Below are 19,699 nucleotides of genomic sequence, written 5' to 3' on the forward strand. Positions count from 1 at the left end.
CCCTCTGTGCCCCCCAGGGGTGGCAGAAGCCCCTTGGGAGGCAGGTCCAGAGGCACCATCCCCTGTCCCAGGGGCTCCCCGAGCTGCCCTGCCAAGGGTGGGCACACGGGGGGTGGGCTCAGGTGGGTCTGAAGGGCCGTCCAGCACCTTGGGGGGTGACCTGGGGGGCTGGGACTGAAAACCCCTGGGAGCTGTGCAAGTCCTTGAGACAACGAGCTCCTGCTTTTTTAATGAACAGCCTGAAGAACAACCCAAGTGGAATCCTATTTTTGTTCTCCAAATTTCAGAGAAAGTCACAGACCTGCATTAGGGCCAGGAAGGACAATTCCTGTGCCTAAAGCCCCTCTGTGTGGCCCCACAACCAGCAGTGCTGATGAGACCCTTGGAGCTCTCTGGGGCCGCAGCAGCTGCAGGGACTCTGCTCCAGCACGGGCTTCCCACGGGCTCACATCCTTCTTTGTGGGCATCCCCTGCTCCGCCGTGGGCTCCTCCTTGGGCTGCAGGGGAATCTCAGCTCCAGGCCTGGAGCACCTCCTGCCCCTCCTCCTGCACTGCCCTGGGGGTCTGCAGAGCTGTTCCTCTCCCCTATTCCCACTCTGCTCCTCTCTGCACCCAATTCCATCTGCACAAGGACTTTTTCCTCCTTAAATACATTATCCCCGAGGCCCCAGTACACTGCTCAGCTTGGATCACCTGGAATATGGGTCACCAGGTCTGTGCCCAACATGGATCACCTGGAATGTGGGTCACCAGGAACGTGGGTCACCAGGTCTGTGCCCAACATGGATAACCTAGAATGTTGGTCACCAGGTCTGTGCCCAACATGGATCACCTGGAACGTGGGTCACCAGGTCTGTGCCCAACGGGGGTCCCTGTGGATCATCCAACGCGGGTCCTCCCATGGCTGATGGAGTTGGAGCAGCAGCCGAAGCTCTTCCCGCAGTCGGGGCACTTGGGGCTTCCCTTACTGGTGGGTCCGTTGGTGGTAGGTCAAGGCAGAGCTGTGGGTGAAGCTCCTCTCACACTCGTCACACTTGTAGGGCCTCTCCCCGGTGTGGATGCGACGGTGGATGACAAGGTGGGAGTTGCGTTTGAAGCCCTTCCCGCAGTCGCTGCAGCGGAAGGGCCTCTCCCCCGTGTGTATCTGCTCATGCATGAGGAGATGGGAGCTGATCCTAAACCTCTTCCCACACTTGGGGCACTGGTAGGGCCGTTCCCCACTGTGGATCTTCTGGTGCTGGAGCAGTCCAGAGCTCCGGCTGAAGCTCTTCCCACATTCCAAACACTTGCAGGGCTGTTCCCTGGAGTGCAGGCCCAGGTGGGTGTGGAGGCTGCCTCTCTGGTTGAAGCTCTTCCCACATTCCCCACAGGTGTAAGGTTGTTCTCCAGTGTGGAGGATCTGGTGGCGGATCAGGCAGGACTTCTGGCTGAAGCTGTTCCCACATTTCCCACACGTGTAGGGCTTTTCCCCAGTGTGGATCACCTGGTGTCGGAGCAGGTGGGAGCTCTGACTGAAGCTCTTCCCACACTCCCCACAAGTGTAGGGCCGTTCTCCACTGTGGATGTGCTGGTGCTTGAGGAGGTCAGTGCTCTTGCTGAAGCTCTTCCCACATTCCAAGCAGCTGAAGGGTTTCTCCCTGCTGGGAGGCTGCTCAGGGACCACCAGCTCGCAGCTCCGCCTCAAGCTCCGGCCGCCTTCCCGGCACACGCTGGCTCTTTCCTCCTCACAGCCCCCTGGGCTGGCTTTGGAGCCCCTCCTGCGGGGGCATCTCCGGCCCTTTTCCTCCCCGCTGCCTTCCTGCGCCGGGGAGCCCTTCAAAACGGCCTCTCCCACCAGGCTCTGCCGGGGGGATTTGTCCTCCGCGCTCTCCGGCCTCACCTCGGGGCCTGGGGCAGGAACCAACAAGGACACGCAGGGGATTTGCCTCCGGCCCACAGGGAAGCCCAAGGACATCCCCCCAACTCCGGCCCCGGCAGGACGGCCACAAAAGACAAAAGACCCACCCAAAGGGGCACTGACTTCCTCCTCACCTGCCTGGGGGGCCCAAGGCATCTTCCTCTTCCTCGCAGCCTCCTCCTCCATCCGCCCAAGCTTTGGGAAGCAGAAATCCTGCTAGGGGGTGGGGGAAAGGGGGTGAGTGTGTTGCCCAAGTCCATCTCTGGAACTCACCAGGCATCTTGTGTCCCTGAAAAACCTCCAAAACACCAACATTCAGCCCAGAAAAAAAGAAAACAACAAGATTTGGGAAAAAAAACCCTCACAAACTCCCCGCAAATTTGCAAAAGATCAAGAGTCAGCAAAAAATATACTCCAAAATATGAACATTCAGCCCCAAAAAACCCTCCCAGAAGTTCCCCCTCTCTCGTCTCTGCACCTTTACCTTCTGGGCTCTCCCCTCTCTGGGCTGCTGGGGGTCCCGCTTAGGGGTGCCGGGGCTTTTGGGGGTCCCAGGGGTCCCTTCTCCCCTCACTCTCTGCTTCAGGGGGCAGGATTCCCAGACATTCCCCCTCTCCGCCTTCTCCACTTTCTTGGCCCGGGGATCCCAGGGGTCCCCACTGCCCAGGCTCCCCTTTCTCCGGGACCCCCCTTGCAGCCTCCCGGGGCTCCTCCCTCTCCCTGCTCCCCCCTCCAGCCTGCCGGGGGTCCCCCAGCTCCGCCATCGCCCCGCTCCGCTCTCCACACTCCGGGGCTCCCGCCCTTCCTCCCCCCACCCCCGGCTCTCCCGAGGGCTCCCCAAACCCGCTGCCTCGGCTCCCTCCGGCTCCCCCAGACCAGCCCCCCCCCGCCCACACCGGCCTCACAATGGAGCCGCCGGGGCCTCACCCACCAACACCAACCCCCAACAAGGGGGGGACCCGCAGCCCCCCGACCACCCACGGGGCTCTGCCCACAACCCACCCCGACACCGCCCCAAAACACCCCCCGGGGACCCCCAGCAGCCCCCCGGCACACAGCCCCGCACAAGGGCTGCCTGTGCCCGAGCCAACAAAACGCCCCCACAGCCGGGGGGACACCAGAGGCTGCCCCGGGGCAACGAGAGCAGGGAGCGGATCGGGCCCCGCACACGTGGCCGGGCTCTTGGCTCAGCCGGCCGGGATCGGCAACCAACAGCACGGCCCCGACCGCCGGGGGGGAGAAAAACAAGGGGTGAGCGCGTTGCCTTGGGAGTTTCTCCTGCCCAAGTCCAGCTCTAGGACTCACCGGGCATCCTGTGCCCATAAAAACCTCCAAAACACAAAGATTCAGCCAAAAAAACCCTCCCAGGAGTTCCCCCTCTCTGCTCTCTGGGGTTAAGAGAGTCCCTCCTTTCTGGCCTGATGGCACTTCTGCCTGCATTGGGGGTCCCCCTTCTCCGGGCTGCCGGGGGTCCCGCGGCTCCGGGGGGTTCCCACTCTCCGGGGTCCCCTTTACTGTGGCCAGGGGGGTCCCAGGGCTCACTTCTCCCCACTCTGCCTCCCGGGGCCGGCCGGCCCTCCTCTCTCGGCTCCCACCCTCGCAAACCTCTTGGCGCTCTCGGCTCCCACCCCGCCTCAAGGCTTCTCCTCCTCTCCACACTCCAAGGCCTTCCCCCCCTCCGGGACCCCCGCTTAAGGGGCCCGGCGCTCCCTCTCTGCTCCCCCCCCTCCAGCATCCTGGGGGTCCCCCAGCTCCGGGATCGCCCCTCTCCGCTCTCCCCACTCCGCGGCTACCGGGGTTCCCCCCCGGCTCTCACGGGGGCCCCCAAACCGCTCTCGCCCCCCTCGCCATTGCCCAGCCACCGCCAGGACCTTTTGGCTGCTCTTCTTTGTGCTCCCGCTCGGCTCCTGCCTCGGCTGGGCCGCCGCTTTTGGCGGGTTTCCTCCTCCGGGATCCGCCCCCTGCAGCCCTTCCCCCCCTGGACCAGCCCCCTTGGGCCCCCCTTGGGCCCCCCTTGCCCAATAAGTCTGATTATACAGACAAGCAATTTGGTTTTCATCCACAAAACCCAAATGTATAACCCAGCACCCTGGGGCATGAACAAAGTGGTTTTCCTTGGGCCCCCCCCGAGTCCAAAGTAAAGGGAGAGGGAAAAAAAACCTGCTGGTGGGAGAGCTGTTGCAGTCTGGTCAGAAGTGGTGATTGCAGTCCAGTTGAGGGTGGTGGTCTCAGTCTGGTTGAGAGTGGTGAGCTGCAGCCTTCCTCTGGATCCCACGAGTGGTGGAAAGGTTCTGAAACTCCAGGTTTATATATTCTCCAGTTCAGGCAGGAATGGTCAGTCGTTCCCTCAGAGCGGGGAATTCCATAAAAGGATGCTTAGTTCTTCCCTCAGAGCGGGGAATTTTATAAAAGGATATGAGGATTGTCAGAGCGGGGAATTCCATAAAAGGGTATGAGGACAGGGACACCCCCCCCACCTCGCAGTCCCCCCCCCCCCCCCGACAGCAGTTTTTGGGAAAATGGCATGGAAGGCCATAGAATACACACTTTTGGGCTACACCCATCCAGTGAGGAATCGGTCCCAGCTGTTCTAACTAGGACACTGTGTCCGTCATCGCTGCCATCATCATCATCATCATCGGCCTCGTGGCAGTCGGTGTCTGGAAGCTCCGATCCGGTAACTCCCGGGATGGGGGCCGGCAAGGGGCACGGATCTGCCCGGCAGCATTCCGGGGATCCTGTGCCACGGGTGCTGATCCCACTTTCTTTCCAGAGGGAAGAGGGAGGGGAATGGATACGACCCCGCGCCCACCAGTGAGCCCCAGCAGCGTGTGTGGATCCAGATCCTCTGTGCAGGGATCCCAGGATGGATGCCGGGATTCCAGAGGGGAATGGGGGCCTAATGGCTGGAGTGGGATTGGAAGGGGATTCCAGTTCAGGGCAGGATTCCAGAGTGGGATCAGGTGGAATTGTGGACTGGGATCAGGGCTGGATTCTGGAGTGGGATTGGGGTGCGATGGATGGAGTGGGATTGGGGTGGGATGGACGGAGTAGGATCAGGTGGGAATCCGGAGCAGTTCCTACTCTCCCTGGGCTCCACAGCCAGATCCATCCCCTGGGATGGGAACAGGGACATGGTGACTCCTTTCCCCACTCTCATCCCAGCAGGAATCACGGCCTGAGTGATCCTGGAGCTGGATCCACCCCTTCCCTCTCCCTGCGGAAAGGCAGGAGCTGCTGGCAGAGCTCATCCCGCTGCTCCCACCCACCCCGGCCCCCCTGCGGCTCTTCCCGATGGATCAACTTCCTGCTTTTTCCTGTGTGAAACCCAGGACCACAATTATTCCTGAGGCTTTAATTTGGGTGTGAAAATCTCCTGCTTTGGGCAAGAAATCCTGGCTCCTCCTCTGGCATCCGGCAGTTCCTCTGTGGGAACCAGGAATGGGAATGGGGACGGCGAATGGGGACGGCGGGGGTGGGATAGGGACACTGGGAGCAGGTTGGGGACACCAGGATTTGGAATGGGGACGTTGGGACTGGGATGGGGACATTGCGGACAGGGATGGGGACACTGGGAGTAGGTTGCAGACATCAGGAATGGAAATGGGAACACCAGGAGACAATGGGGAAAGGGATGGGGACACCAGGAGCAGGATGGGATGACCAGGAGAAGGTTGGGGACACTGGAACAGGCTGGGGTCATCAGGAATGGGGTGGAGATTGCAGGAATAGCAATGGAGACATGGGGAGCAGGTTGGGGACAGCAGAAACTGGGAATGGGGACCCACGGAAATGGGAATGCGGAAAACAGAGCTGGGATGGGAACATCAGGAATGGGAATGGGGACACCAGGAATGGGAATGGGGAAAACAGAACTGGGTTGGGAAGTCTAGGAATGGGAATGGGGACACCAGGAATGGGAATGGGGACACCAGGAATGGGAATGGGGACCTGGAGGACCACGCTGGGGACACTGGGAGCAGCCTGGGGACAGCAGGAACTGGGATGGCAACACCAGGAAAGGGAACAGGGACATTGGCAGCAGGTTGGAGATACCAGGGACTGGGAATGGGGACATCAGGAATGGGATGGGAACACTGGGAATAGGAACACTGGGAATGGGAACAGCAGGAATGGAGTGGGAACATGAGGGACCAGGATGGGGACACTGGGGACTGATGGAGAGGAGCAGAGACCCCAGACTCACCTAAACCCCTCCCAGAACTGAGGGCCAAGAGAAGCTCCACCTGAGCTCTGCCTGAGCTTTGCCCATTATTAATATGCACAGATAGATGTTGTGATCAGATGAATATGATTTATCATATTTAATCATATATGAAAATTGTATACAACCCCAATATTGTGTGAAACTCTCGACCAAGTTCTCTGTGGTGCGAACCACGCTCGCTGCCGACGTCGGCAATAAATCCCTTTGCTGCTCAAAGATCCAAAGTCTCTGAGCAGTTCTTTGGACTGGGTTTTTCAGCATCACAGAGACAAAGGCACACACTGATGGATCCCCTCAGAGGGCAACATTCTCACCAAAGCTCCCCTCTCAGCTTCCTTTACACTGACCTCTGACTGCAGGGACCTCCTTCCCACTCTGCTGATGCTTCTCAGGTTGCGAACCACCCGGAAAAAACCCAAATGTCAAGGGATGTGCTTAGATTCACCAAGGATACAGCCCACCAGAATTAACATCTGATTCAGACTGGCAGGAAAATGCTCACCTTGCTCGTTGTCCCTCCAGTGCCAAAGGCCCACCCACCGCTTGCATCCCACCTGGAAAGAACAAGAAGACGCTCACAGAACGACCTTTGAAGAGAAGTGCCTGTCACAACTGCAAGGAGGGATGCAGAACAATCTCACGTGGGGGATATTCTCTGCTCTGCCCTGCAGACTCTTGTGCTGGGGTCAAAACACAGCCTCTCTGCTTCCCTCTCCTGAGGGACTTGTTCTTAGACATCCCTTTCCCCTCCTGGCAATTCCCAAGCCTGGACCCGGCTCTCAGCCCCTCTCTGGCTCAGAGCCCTCAACTTCTCTTGCAGAGAGCTGGGCCTGTCAACCCAGCTGCCAAAAGCACGGCCCTTGGGCTGCCTCGGAGGTTCCTGCAGTCGCCCCAGGCCCTGCCCAAGGCCCTCCCATCAGGGGCTGGGCCCTGGGGGCCGGGGGAGAACCCACCCGCGGCTTGGCCCTTCTTGCCCAGCCCTGCTCTGGCCCAGCCTCCTCCCCCTGCACACTCCCCACTGCCACAGCCTGCGCTGGGGCAGCATTTCCTTCCTGGGCCCTTTCCAGCTACCCCCATGGGGACACTTCCATTTTCTGGGCCAGGCCCCAGAGGCAATCCCAGCCAGTCCTGCCCCTCGTCCCCAGCCCGGCTCACTGACTCCTGGGGGCCCCTGGAAGCCAAGAGCCAAAGGCCGACCCCCCCAGAGTGCAGCCCCACCATCGGCACTGGGGCCCCAGGGCTTCCCTTTCCCAAGCAGCCCCTGCAAAGCCTTGTCAGAGAGAAAACTGGGTGACCCGAGTCCTGGATGCTTTTAGGAAAGAGGTCTGAACATTTCTTGACTAATGGAAGGGGGTGACTTTTTTATTCTTGACCTTTGCAGTTCTCCATTTGGGGGCAGGATGTCCTCTGGGCCAATGTTTTGTTCCCTTTGCAGTGAGTGCAGCCTCAGAGGGCTGAGCCCTCTCTGGCTGGGCTTGGCCTCTCCTGCAGAGACTCAGGCCTGGCTGGGCTGCCCCAGGCAGACGCTGCAGGAAGAAGAGCTCAGGCCGCCTGGGTCTGGTGTCCCTGGGGCTCAGCCTGTGCCCCATTGCTGGGCAGGGGCTGAGCCCCACCTCTGCCTGGGGGCCTTGGCCAAAGGGCTGCCAAGGAAGAGGCCCAGGAGCCTTGGGGCCTGCCCAGCTTTCCTCCTCCCTGGGGGCTCTCAGTCCTCCCCTGACACCGTGTGGGCCCAAGGCCTTGCTGACTTCGGGCTCACGGCCCGCCGGCACCATCCCAGCGGCCTGACCCCCCTCCTTCCCCTCTCTCCAGCCTCTCCTGCCTTTTCTGCCAAGGGGCCATCCAAGGCAAACCCCGGTTCTCAGCAATGGCACCTGTGGCACGGCTGCAAGGCTCCAGTGGGCCAGGCAAGAGCAGGAGCACCGAGAGCCTGAGGAGCCAGGAGATGCCCTGGCTGGGCATGGTGCTGCTGCGGGACGAGCTGACACCTCTGCACAGTCTCTGCCCGTCCCTGCCAGCCGACTTCTGCCCAGGCTCTGGGCACGGGGACGCAGCACTGACACTTTTCAGCCCCCGCGCTGTTCCACAGAGGCTCTGATGTCACAAGGCCCTTGCCTGGCAGCCAGGAGATGGGTAAGGCAAGGCAAGGACGGAGCCTCTGAGCCACCAGCACGCTGTCCCCAAAGGCTGGGGTGGCACAGAAGCCCAGAGTCCCTGAGCTTGGCAGAGACTTGTGAGATCAACCGGCGTCCAGCCTACGCCCCATTCCCAGCACGTCAAGCAGAGCACGGCACTCAGTGCCATGGCCAGTCTTTGCTTAAACACCTCCAGGGACGGTGACTCCACCACCTCCCTGGGCAGCCCATTTCAAGACCTAATCCCTCTTTCTCTCCAAAAACTCCTGCTCCTGTCCCTGACAAACAGCCCCTGACAGGCAGGTCCTCGTGTCCTCTTGTCCTGTCGCCTGTTGCCTCGGAGAAGGGGCTGACCCCCACCTGGCTCCAGCCTCCTGTCAGGAAGTTGTGGACAGGGAGAAGGTCAGACCCAAGCCTCCTCTTCTCCAGGTTGGAGAAGCCCAGCTCCCTCAGCTGCTCCTCACAGACCATACACTGCAGACCCTTGCCCAGCTCCATTGCCCTGCTCTCCACCCACTGCAGCCCCTCAAGGTTCTCCCTGAATTGAGGGGCCCAGAGCTGGACACAGCACTCCAGGGGTGGCCTCACCAGTGCCCAGTCCAGCAGAAGAATCCCTGCCCTGCTCCTGCTGCCACACTCTTTCTGATCCAGGCCAGCCTGCCCTTGGCCTTCTTGCCCACCCGGGCACCCGCTGGCTCAGGTTCAGCCTCTGTCCACCAGCACCCCCAGGGCCTCTCCCACGGGGACCCTTTGCAACTCCTCTGCCCCCGGCCTGGAGCTGCAGGGGGTTCTTGTGGCCACAGGCCCCAAAGGCACCAAAGGCACTCTTGAACCTCATGCCCACGGGCTCGACCCAGAGGTCCAGCCTGTCCAGGTCCCTCTGCACAGCCTTCCCACCCTCCAGTACATCCACACTGCAAGCCAGCTTGGGGTCCTCTGCCAATTTGCTCCTGGAAGACTCAATGCCCTCCTGCAGATCCCCACGAAAAATAGGCAACAGGACTGGGCCTGTTACCCAACAAGTTCTAGTGCTTGACAAAGGAGCCCACCCAGCAGTGGGGAGAAACTGCTGGCAGGAGATTGAAAGGGGGCAAGAGACAATGGATGATGGACAAGTTCTGGGCCATGGTCATTTGTTAGGAAAACAAAGTAAAAGTTTAGAGCCCGGAATACCTTACTGGTCAGAGACCTGGCAGAGAAATCTATTTTTGAGACCTGGACACCAAGAAGGCAGAATTTCTAAACCACAAAGGCCCTTAGAGAAACCAGAAATGAAGGCAAAACTAACACAGACAGTTACTGAGGCTCTCCCTATCTAGGGAAAAGACAAGAAAAGGACAAAAACTGTGGGCTAAGCATCATGCAAAATGAGAAATCCAGAGCCAATAGAAGAGAGAAGAAGAATTCCTGGAGAGAACTGGTAAACCAATGGACAGGAATTCCTTTGTTTGCTAAAATGTAGGAATAGTTAAAAGTTTTGAGAACTGATGTACAGGTGTTAGAGAGCAATTCCTGTGTCCCTTCAGTGCTGAATGAAGTCGGGTCACCTCTGGAACCCAACCAACTGCTCAGAGATTTTATTCCCCGGCTTTCGCTGACGGTTTCTGGGGACCCAGATGAGACAAAGCAGCGCCGACAGGGCAGAGCAGAGGAATCGTTGGCCCTGCAGCGTGTACCAAAGGAGTTTTGGGGAGATCTTCCAGTTCCCTGGTCTGGGGAGTTCACCACGCCTTCTTTTGTGGGAAAAAGAACAGGCCATGAATTTTGGGTACTTGATTTTAAGGCCTTTTGCCTGCACATCAGGCACAGCAATGGGAAGGAGGCAGCGTGAGGCTGAGAGGTTTCTGTCATGGTTTGTGGGCTTGGGTGAGATTGGGCCATAATTACAGGACACCTGTAAAATCTGGGCTTTGGGAAAGGTTAGGGAGGGTTGGGAAAGGTGTTCAAAGGGTGGTTTTGCCTGAGGTGTTAAACATGGGAGCGGGTCTGTCTTCCCGATTCCCAAGAGAAGAGACCCCAGAAAGCTCCCCTGCAGGTTGTGTTTTAAGGAACAGGAGAAGAGACTGAGGGTAAGGGGTTTCTTTCCTGGAGGGAAGGGCTGTCGTTCACTTGCAGGAGCCCTGGGCTGAAATTGCCAGTCTGACTGCCCAAACTGAACACAGCTGAAGATTCCTGCCAGACAAAAAGGGCCAGAACAGAAAGCTCTTGCTGCCCATGGAGTGCCCAGGGTGGCCCCCCAACTGCATGTGAAACCCGAAGGTTCCAGGCTTTCTTTCCTGGGGGAAAGGCCGTGACATCCCAAAGAGTCCCGTGGCAGACAGGTGGGGCTGCACTGTGGGGGTGTGAGGTGTTGGTTCTTTGGTTTCCAGGGGCTATTCCAGAATGGAGAGGACAGGCTGTGACACCACAAAGGAGCCCTTGGCACACGGGTGGAGTTGAACTGTCACATGGGGGGGGCTTGGTTCTTTGGTTTCCAGAGGCTATTCCGGAATGGAGAGGATGGGTCAGAATGGATAGGACAACAAAAGGGCCCAAAGCACATGGGTTGTTCTGCACTATGGTGTGGGGTGTTGGTTCTTTGGTTGCCAGGGCCTATTCTGGAATGGAGAGGACAGGCTGTGACAAGAAGTGCCTGTCAGAACTGCAAAGACGGGCGCACAAGAATCTTCTGTGGGCATATTCTCTGCTCTGCCCTGCAGACCCTTGTGCTGGGGTCAAAACTCAGCCTCTCTGCTTCCCTCTCCTGAGAGACTTGTTCTTAGACATCCCTTTCCCCTACGCTCCTTTCAAAAGCCCTCCTGGCAATTCCCAAGCCTGTACCCAGCTCTCATCCCCTCTCTGTCCTCTTCCCAATCCCCTGGTCAATCCCAACATCCCAGGACAGGGATCCCAGTTGCTTGGCTGCACCCCCACCTAGTTCCATATGCTGGGCCATGATATCCCAGCACTGGAGCAGCCAGGTCAGCAGGGGCTCTCCCAGTTGGAGGCTGAAATCTTTTCACATCTCTCACAGCTCATCTGGGATGGGGATCTGGTGATTATCTCTGGTCCTGCCTCTTGCTCCTGTTCTGAGGGCTCTGCTTCCCCTTCATCCCTCACTAACTGAGTTGATTTGGTCTTGGATTTCTTCTGTAGAGGGGCAGCTGCTACTGGCACAGGTTGTTCCTCTGCAGTTTGATTGGCCATGGCACCTCTTGGTCTCCTTTCCTCCTCCTCCCCCTGAGGGCACTGCGTCCTGATTAAACAAGATTACAACTTAGAAATTAAGAGACTTCAGGTGGAAGTGCGGAAAAGGAAAAGAAACAACTTTTTATTAACAAAATCTGAATAAACAACAAATGGTGCAACCAAAAATTTTCAGAAGAAACAAAACCAAGTCCCAAATCCCCAGGTGGGGGGAGAAACTGTCCCGGCAGTTCAAAGCTCTCTCAGCCCCGTGTGCTCGCAGCCAGCAGTGAAGGAGTCCCTTTTCCCAGGGCAGTCCCCAGAGCAGAACACCTCGCTCCCAGATGGGTCAGGCTCTCTCTCTCTCTCTCGGTCGTTCTCCACGAGGTGTCCCGTGGGGAAAAAACTTCCTGTCAGGAAAAGAGAACAAGGTGGCCAAAATCAGCTCCCGCTCTGTCCGGTCCCGGACAAACCCCAAAAGCCCCCGAACAAAGGACCCCCCGCCCTCCCCGCGGCCACCGCGGTGTCCCCGAGAGCCGCCCTCCCCCCACTGCCCCTGCCCAGCGCCTGCGGCTCCGCTCCAACCCACCCCATCCCGGGAGACACAGATGGGAATGGGGGGACACTGGGAAACAATTCCAACACCTCTTTTCAAACCTCTGACACCTGGTTCCCAGACATTCCCAAAGAAGGGGCTTCCCGTGGCCTCGAGCCAGGGACCGACCTTTGGATTGAACCAACTCCTGGAGAGACACGTTCCCAACCCTGTCCCTATTCCCATTCCTGGGGTTCCCATCCCTGTCCCCATTCCCATTCCTGGGGTTCCCATCCCTGTCCCCATTCCAGTTCCTGGGGTTCCCATCCCTGTCCCCATTCCCACTTCCTACTGTGCCAACCTGCTCCCAGTGTCTCTGTTCCTGTCCCCACTATCCCTATCCTGGTCTCCCATGTCCCCATTCCCATTCCCGGTGTACTAATTCCCATTCCTGGTGACTCCAACCTGCTCCCAATGTCCCCATTCCCATTCCTGGAGTTCCCATGCCCATTCCTGCTGTCCCCAACCTGCTCCCAGTGTCCCCATCCCTAATGTCCCTAATGTCCCCATCCCTGTCCCCAATGTCTCTATTCCTATTTCCCTATGAAAAGAAAGTGGGATCAGCACCCGTGGCACAGGATCCCCGGAATGCTGCCGGGCGGATCCGTGCCCCTTGCCGACCCCCATCCCGGGAGTTACCGGATCGGAGCTTCCAGACACCGACTGCCACGAGGCCGATGATGATGATGATGGCAGCAATGAGGGACACAGTGTCCTAGTTAGAACAGCTGGGACCGATTCCTCACTGGATGGGTGTAGCCCAAAAGTGTGTATTCTATGGCCTTCCATGCCATTTTCCCAGGAACTGTTCTCGGGGGTGGAGGAGGGGGGGCTACGAGGGGGGGGGGTGTCCCTGTCCTCATACCCTTTTATGGAATTCCCCGCTCTGAGAATCCTCATATCCTTTTATGGAATTCCCCGCTCAGAGGGAACGAACTGAGCATCCTTTTATGGAATTCCCCGCTCAGAGAACCCTCATATCCTTTTATGGAATTCCCCGCTCTGAGGGAAGAACTAAGCATCCTTTTATGGAATTCCCCGCTCTGAGGGAACGACTGACCATTCCTGCCTGAACTGGAGAATATATAAACCTGGAGTTTCAGAACCTTTCCACCACTCGTGGGATCCACAGGAAGGCTGCAGCTCACCACTCTCAACCAGACTGAGACCACCACCCTCAACTGGACTGCAATCACCACTTCTGACCAGACTGCAACAGCTCTCCCACCAGCAGGTTTTTTTCCCCTCTCCCTTTACTTTGGACTCGGGGAGGGACACAAGGAAAACCACTTTGTTCATGCCCCAGGGTGCTGGGTTATACATTTGGGTTTTGTGGGTTAAAATCAATTGCTTGTCTGTATAATCAGACTTATTGGGCAAGGGGGGCCCAAGGGGGGCCCAAGGGGGGCCCAAGGGGGCTGGTCCAGGGGGGGAAGGGCTGCAGGGGGCGGATCCCGGAGGAGGAAACCCGCCAAAAGCGGCGGCCCAGCCGAGGGAGGAGCCGAGCGGGAGCACAAAGAAGAGCAGCCAAAAGGTCCTGGCGGTGGCTGGGCAATGGCGAGGGGGGCGAGAGCGGTTTGGGGGCCCCCGTGAGAGCCGGGGGGGAACCTTGGTAGCCGCGGAGTGGGGAGAGCGGAGAGGGGCGATCCCGGAGCTGGGGGACCCCCGGAATGCTGGAGGGGGGGGAGCAGAGAGGGAGCGCCGGGCCCCTTAAGCGGGGGTCCCGGAGAGGGGGAAGGCCTTGGAGTGTGGAGAGGAGGGGGGGCCTTGAGGCGGGGTGGGAGCCGAGAGCGCCAAGAGGTTTGCGAGGGTGGGAGCCGAGAGAGGAGGGCCGGCCGGCCCCGGGAGGCAGAGTGGGGAGAAGTGAGCCCTGGGACCCCCCTGGCAACATTAATGGGGACCCCGGAGAGTGGGAACCCCCCGGAGCCGCGGGACCCCCGGCAGCCTGGAGAAGGGGGACCCCCAATGCAGGCAGAAGTGCCATCAGGCCAGACAGGGGGGACCCCCCTAACCCCAGAGAGCAGAGAGGGGGAACTCCTGGGAGGGGATTTTGGGCTGAATGTTGGTGTTTTGGGGGTTTTTATGGACACAAGATGCCCGGTGAGTCCTAGAGCTGCACTTGGGCACGAGGAACTCCCAAGGCAACGCACTCACCCCTTGTTTTCCCCCTTCCCATCAGGATTTCTGCTTCCCAAAGATTGGGCGGATGGAGGAGGAGGCTGCGAGGAAGAGGAAGATGCCTTGGGCCCCCCAGGCAGGTGAGGAGGAAGTCAGTGCCCCTTTGGGTGGGTCTTTTGTCTTTTGTGGCCGTCCTGCCGGGGCCGGAGTTGGGGGGATGTCCTTGGGCTTCCCTGTGGGCCAGAGGCAAATCCCCTGCGTGTCCTTGTTGGTTCCTGCCCCAGGCCCCGAGGTGAGGCCGGAGAGCGCGGAGGACAAATCCCCCCGGCAGAGCCTGGTGGGAGAGGCCGTTTTGAAGGGCTCCCCGGCGCAGGAAGGCAGCGGGGAGGAAAAGGGCCGGAGATGCCCCCGCAGGAGGGGCTCCAAAGCCAGCCCAGGGGGCTGTGAGGAGGAAAGAGCCAGCGTGTGCCGGGAAGGCGGCCGGAGCTTGAGGCGGAGCTGCGAGCTGGTGGTCCCTGAGCAGCCTCCCAGCAGGGAGAAACCCTTCAGGTGCTTGGAATGTGGGAAGAGCTTCAGGAAGAGATCCAACCTCCTGAGGCACCAGCACATCCACACTGGGGAACGGCCCTACACGTGTGGGGAGTGTGGGAAGAGCTTCAAACAGAGCTCCCACCTGCTCGGACACCAGATGATCCACAGTGGGGAACGGCCCTACACGTGTGAGGAATGTGGGAAGAGCTTCACTCTCCTCTTCCACCTGCTCCGACACCAGATGATCCACACTGGGGAAAGGCCCTACATGTGTGAGGAATGTGGGATGAACTTCAATCAGAGCTCCACCCTGCTCCAACACCAGATGATCCACAGTGGGAATGGCCCTACACGTGTGCAGAGTGTGGGAAGAGCTTCAGGGACAGCTCCAGCCTTTGCAAACACCGTTGCATCCACACCAGGGAATGGCCCTACAAGTGCTTGGAATGTGGGAAGAGCTTCAGCACAAGCACCAAGCTGCTCAGCCACCAGCACATCCCCACTGGGGAACAGCCCTACACGTGTAGGGAATGTGGGACAGCTCCACCCTCTACACCCACCTTCGCATCCACATCAGGGAGAGGCCTCACAAGTGTGGGGAGTGTGGGAAGAGCTTCAGGGACAGCTCTGCCTTGACCTCCCACCAACGGACCCACCGGGAAGAGAAGCCCCGAGTGCCCCGACTGCGGGAAGAGCTTCGGCCGCTGCTCCAACTCCATCAGCCATGGGAGGACCCGCGTTGGATGATCCACAGGGACCCCCGTTGGGCACAGCCCTGGTGTGCTGGTTTAAAGGTAAACCAGCAGGGGAAATGACAGCGGTGACCCCTAGAATGGGATGGAATACCTGGAATGGGAATGAGAATGCCTGGAATGGGAATGGAGACATCAGGAATGGGATGGGGACAATAGCAATGGGATGGGAACACTAGTAATGGGAATGGGAACACCTGGAATGGAAATGGGGACACCAGGAATGGGAATGGGAACACCAGGAATTGGAATGGAGACACCTGGAATTGGAATGGGAACACCTGGAATGGAAATGGGGACACCTGGAACTGGAATGGAAACACCTGGAGTGGGAACACCTGGAATGCGAATGGGGACACCAGGAATGGGAATGGAAACACCAGGAATGGGAATGGGAACACCTGGAATGGGAATGGAAACGCCTGGAATGGGAATGGGGACACCAGGAATGGGAATGGAACCACCAGGAATGGGAATGGGGACACCTGGAATGGGAATGGGAACATTGGGAATGGGAATGGGAACATCGGGAGCAGGTTGGGGACACCAGGAATGGGAATGGGATCACCTGGGATTGGAATGGGGACACCTGGAATGGGAATGGGAACATTGGGAGCAGACTGAGCACACCAGGAATTGGCATGGGGACACCTGGAATGAGAATGGGAACACCTGGAATGGGAATAGGGAAAACAGAGGTGGGATGGGAACACTTGGAATGGGAATGGGGACAATAGGAATGGGAATGGAGACCCCTGGAATATGAATGGGAACACCAAGAACTGGGAATGGGGAAAACAGGAGTGGGATGGGAACACCAGGAATGGGAGGAGCGACAATAGGAATGGGAATGGGGACACCTAAAATGGGATGGAACACATGGAAAGGGAATTGGAACACATGGAATGGGAATGGGAACACTTTGAATGGGAATGGGAACTCCTGAAATGGGAATGGGGACACCGGGAATGGGATGGGAACAACTAGAATGGGATGGGAACACCTGGGACAGGAATGCAAACCCGTGGAATGGGAATGGGAACAGCTGGGCCCGGGCTGTGTCCCTGGGGAAACAGGAGGCCAGGCCCAAAAGAGTTAACTAAGAAATTGGGGCCTGCTAACAAGCTACCAACATCCAAGAGCATCTGTGCTCGTTCTGTTCTACTGACTGGAGCAAAGCTTCAGAGAATAGTACAGGAACATGTCCTAGGCCTCGAGGGGATAAATTAGAGAGACAGCAGGATCAGGGAGACATTGGAATAGGAGGAATAGGCCGGGAGCCAGGGCTTTTTCCAAGCCTCAGTGAGCGGGTCAAGAAGAATGGAAGAGAAGGAAGGTCAAGCTGAGGAAGATGAGTTGAAGCCCCCAGAGCCATGGAGGAAGAGTGGAAGTACCCTCAGGATTGAGGGCCAAGAGAAACACCGCCCCAAGCCCCGCCTGAGCTCCACCTCTACTCCGCCTGTTATTAATATGCATCGATAGATGTTGTAATCACTTGAATATGCATTTAATCCCAGCTGAAGATTGCATAAAAATGCTGATTTTGTGTGAAGCATTCGAGCAAGTTTGTCCAGCGCCAGCTGGCTTGCTCCCAACGTTGAATAAACAAATACCTTGCTGCTTAAAGATAAAAAAGTCTCTGAGCAGTTTCTCGGACCGATTTTTCGCATTCAGCGCCCAGTCAGTCCCAGGATGATCCCAGTCACTCCTGGTCTCTCCCAGTTGCTCCCAGTTTCCTCCATGTGGTCCCACTCATTCCCAGTTGCCCCCAGAAGCTTCCAGCATGATCCCAGTTGCTCACAGCCACTTCCAGTCATCCCCAGTGCACTCCCAGTTGCTCCCAGTATGATCCCAATCACCTCCTGCATGATCCCACTCACTCCTGCTATGATCTCAGGATGACCCCAGTCACCCTCAGTGTGGTCTCAGTTGCTCCCAGCATGGGCCAAGCTTCTCCCACCGTGATCCCAGGATGATCCCAGTTGTCCCCCTCATGGTCCCAGTTGCTCCCAGTTTCCCCTAGCACAGACCCAGTCACTCCAAGTATGATCCCAGTCCTCCCTCCTGACAGTCCCAGTCAATCCCAGTTGCTTCTACTGTAGATCCAGTCACTCACAGTTCCTTCCAGTTGCCCCCAGCCCGGTCCTAATTCCCCTTCACGTAGTCCCAGTCACTCCCAGTATGGTCCCAGTCACCCCCACCATGGTTGCAGACACTCCCAGTATATCCCAGTAGAGCCCTCAGCATGCTCCTAGTCCTTCCCAGTCACTCCCAGATGCCCCAGTAACATTCCAGTTTCCACCAGTATGATCCCAGTGACTCCAAGGCACTCCCACTATATCCTATGTGGCCTCCAGTTGCTCCCAGTAGCCCTCGGTGTGGTCCCAGTTGCTCCCAGTATGATCCCTGTTGCCCCAGTTCTGGTCCTGGAGGGTCCCAGTGTGCTCAGATCCTGCTCCCGGGGGGTCCTGCTGGGTCCCAGTCCTGGTCCCCGTGTATCCTGGTGTCCCAGTCCATCCCAGTCCATCCCAGTCCCTTCCCAGCCGTTTCCCAGGTCCTGCCCCCCCGCCCCCCAAGATGCTGACGGGGTCAGGGCTCCGTCTTTGGCTTCGTCTCCCTGGGCCTGCCTGGAATGAAGGGGCCCCTGGGACACTGCGGGACCTCCTGAGACCAAAGGAACCCCGGGAGAATTTGGATACTCCTGGAATCAAGGCACAATTGGGACACTGCAGGGCCCTATGGAAAAAAAGGAACCTTGTGACACTGCGGAATTCCTGGAATCCCGGGGCCTTTGGGACATGGGGGCCTCATGGAACCAAAGGAACCCTGAGGTGTTTCCGAAGGTCATGGAATCAAGGGGCCACTGGGACACTGCAGGGCCTCTGGGAATTAAAGGAACACTGGGACACTGGGGCAGGACATCCCCCTGCAATGGCACCAAGACAATGCCCCATTTGCAATGGGGTCAGTGCTGAGCTGAGAGGGGGCCAGGCCAAGGCAGGAGATGTTGGATCCTGTAGGACGAGGGAAGAATGAGACGCTCAATATGAGAATCAGCAAGCTTTGTTTATTGATCATTGCTAACAGCTTAATATATGCTTTATAATTACTTCATACATATTGCAAAAGCTAAGCTGCTTAAATGTTGATCTCACCTCTCTCTCATTTCTTTGTTGACACAGGTGGTACTCAGTTGCTTTTTGTTTTGCTAATCACAATGTCCTGTTTACCAGCCAGCTAACAGGGTACAAGGGCACTGTAACCTCCTATCTAAGATGTTCCCATGGCCTAGGCAAGCCGTGTTCTATAGCCAATTCCCTACAAATACCCCCGTTTTTTTATTCTGGGCCAACAATGTTTTCTCTGTTATAGCACTTACACATTTAACAATACAAGAAAAAACAATATGAACTATTACTAAAATTACAACAATTGTCAACAACCATCGTAGGCTTTTCTTTAACAAAACTTAAAACTTATTCAGACATAGAACCAAAAATAGATTGAAGCCACGAGTCTATAGGACTAGTTGTTACTGTTACTTTCTTTGTGTGTTCTACTGTTTCACTCAGGCTCTACAGTTCTTTTGTGTACAGGCTAGGCAGTTTGTGCCAGTTGGACAAGTCGTGGCTTTGATAAACACTTAATCTAGATTGAAATAATCCCAACATAAAACAGGTTTGAGTCCCATTACCACTTGTGTTATGTACAGACAGTGATCCCATTAAATCTAACTCTTGGGGATCTTTTGCCAGAGTAAGACCTCGAGGGTTAGTACTAAAATAGACACCACAAGCACGACGACAATCCGGACAAGAGACAACAACTGAGCGAGCAATAGAATGAATTAAGCTAAATCAACATCTGAAGGCTTCTGTATGCTGTGCTCTCAGTTTCTCACCAGTGCCCTCCTCCTTGCTCTCAGCCCTGTCACGAGGCTCAGGCAACATGGCCGAGGTGGGTGCTGAGGCCAGGCTGGAGGATGAACTGACATGCCCCATCTGCCTGGACATTTACAGGAACCCCATGTCCCTGGGGTGCGGTCACAGCTTCTGCAAGGAGTGCATACAGAAGGAACAGAAATATGCCAGCAGGGCCCTTCCCAGTGCCCACTCTGCCTTTACCTCAAAGGCCCCCATCCAGCCATGAAGACTTGCCTGACCTGCAAGGCCTCCCTGTGCCAAGCCCACCTGAGTAAGCACAGCACAAAGAACACTCAGAAAAAACTACGTCCTGGTGGGGCTCTGTGGTGCCCAGGTTTTGGCTGAGAGGAAATCCCCC

General features: G+C 57.5%; 1 protein-coding gene across 1 annotated transcript in view; it reads right to left on the minus strand.

The window, feature by feature from the left end:
* Positions 1 to 828: 828 nt before the first annotated feature.
* The window catches only part of LOC127464186 (zinc finger protein 239-like), a 31,952-nt gene continuing 13,081 nt past the window's right edge, over positions 829 to 19,699 (minus strand). Inside the window, exons 2-4 of the mRNA XM_051774383.1 lie at positions 2,032 to 3,210; positions 1,026 to 1,887; positions 829 to 832 (exon numbers count right to left, since the gene is read on the minus strand). Coding sequence (XP_051630343.1) covers positions 829 to 832; positions 1,026 to 1,887; positions 2,032 to 2,083 — 918 coding nt within the window. The 5' untranslated portion in view covers positions 2,084 to 3,210. The remainder of the gene's footprint in view (positions 833 to 1,025; positions 1,888 to 2,031; positions 3,211 to 19,699) is intronic.

This window comes from Manacus candei, unplaced genomic scaffold (genome assembly GCF_025592945.1).
Source record: "Manacus candei isolate 608988 ecotype Guabito, Panama unplaced genomic scaffold, ASM2559294v1 h1tg000197l, whole genome shotgun sequence".
Taxonomy (NCBI): domain Eukaryota; kingdom Metazoa; phylum Chordata; class Aves; order Passeriformes; family Pipridae; genus Manacus; species Manacus candei.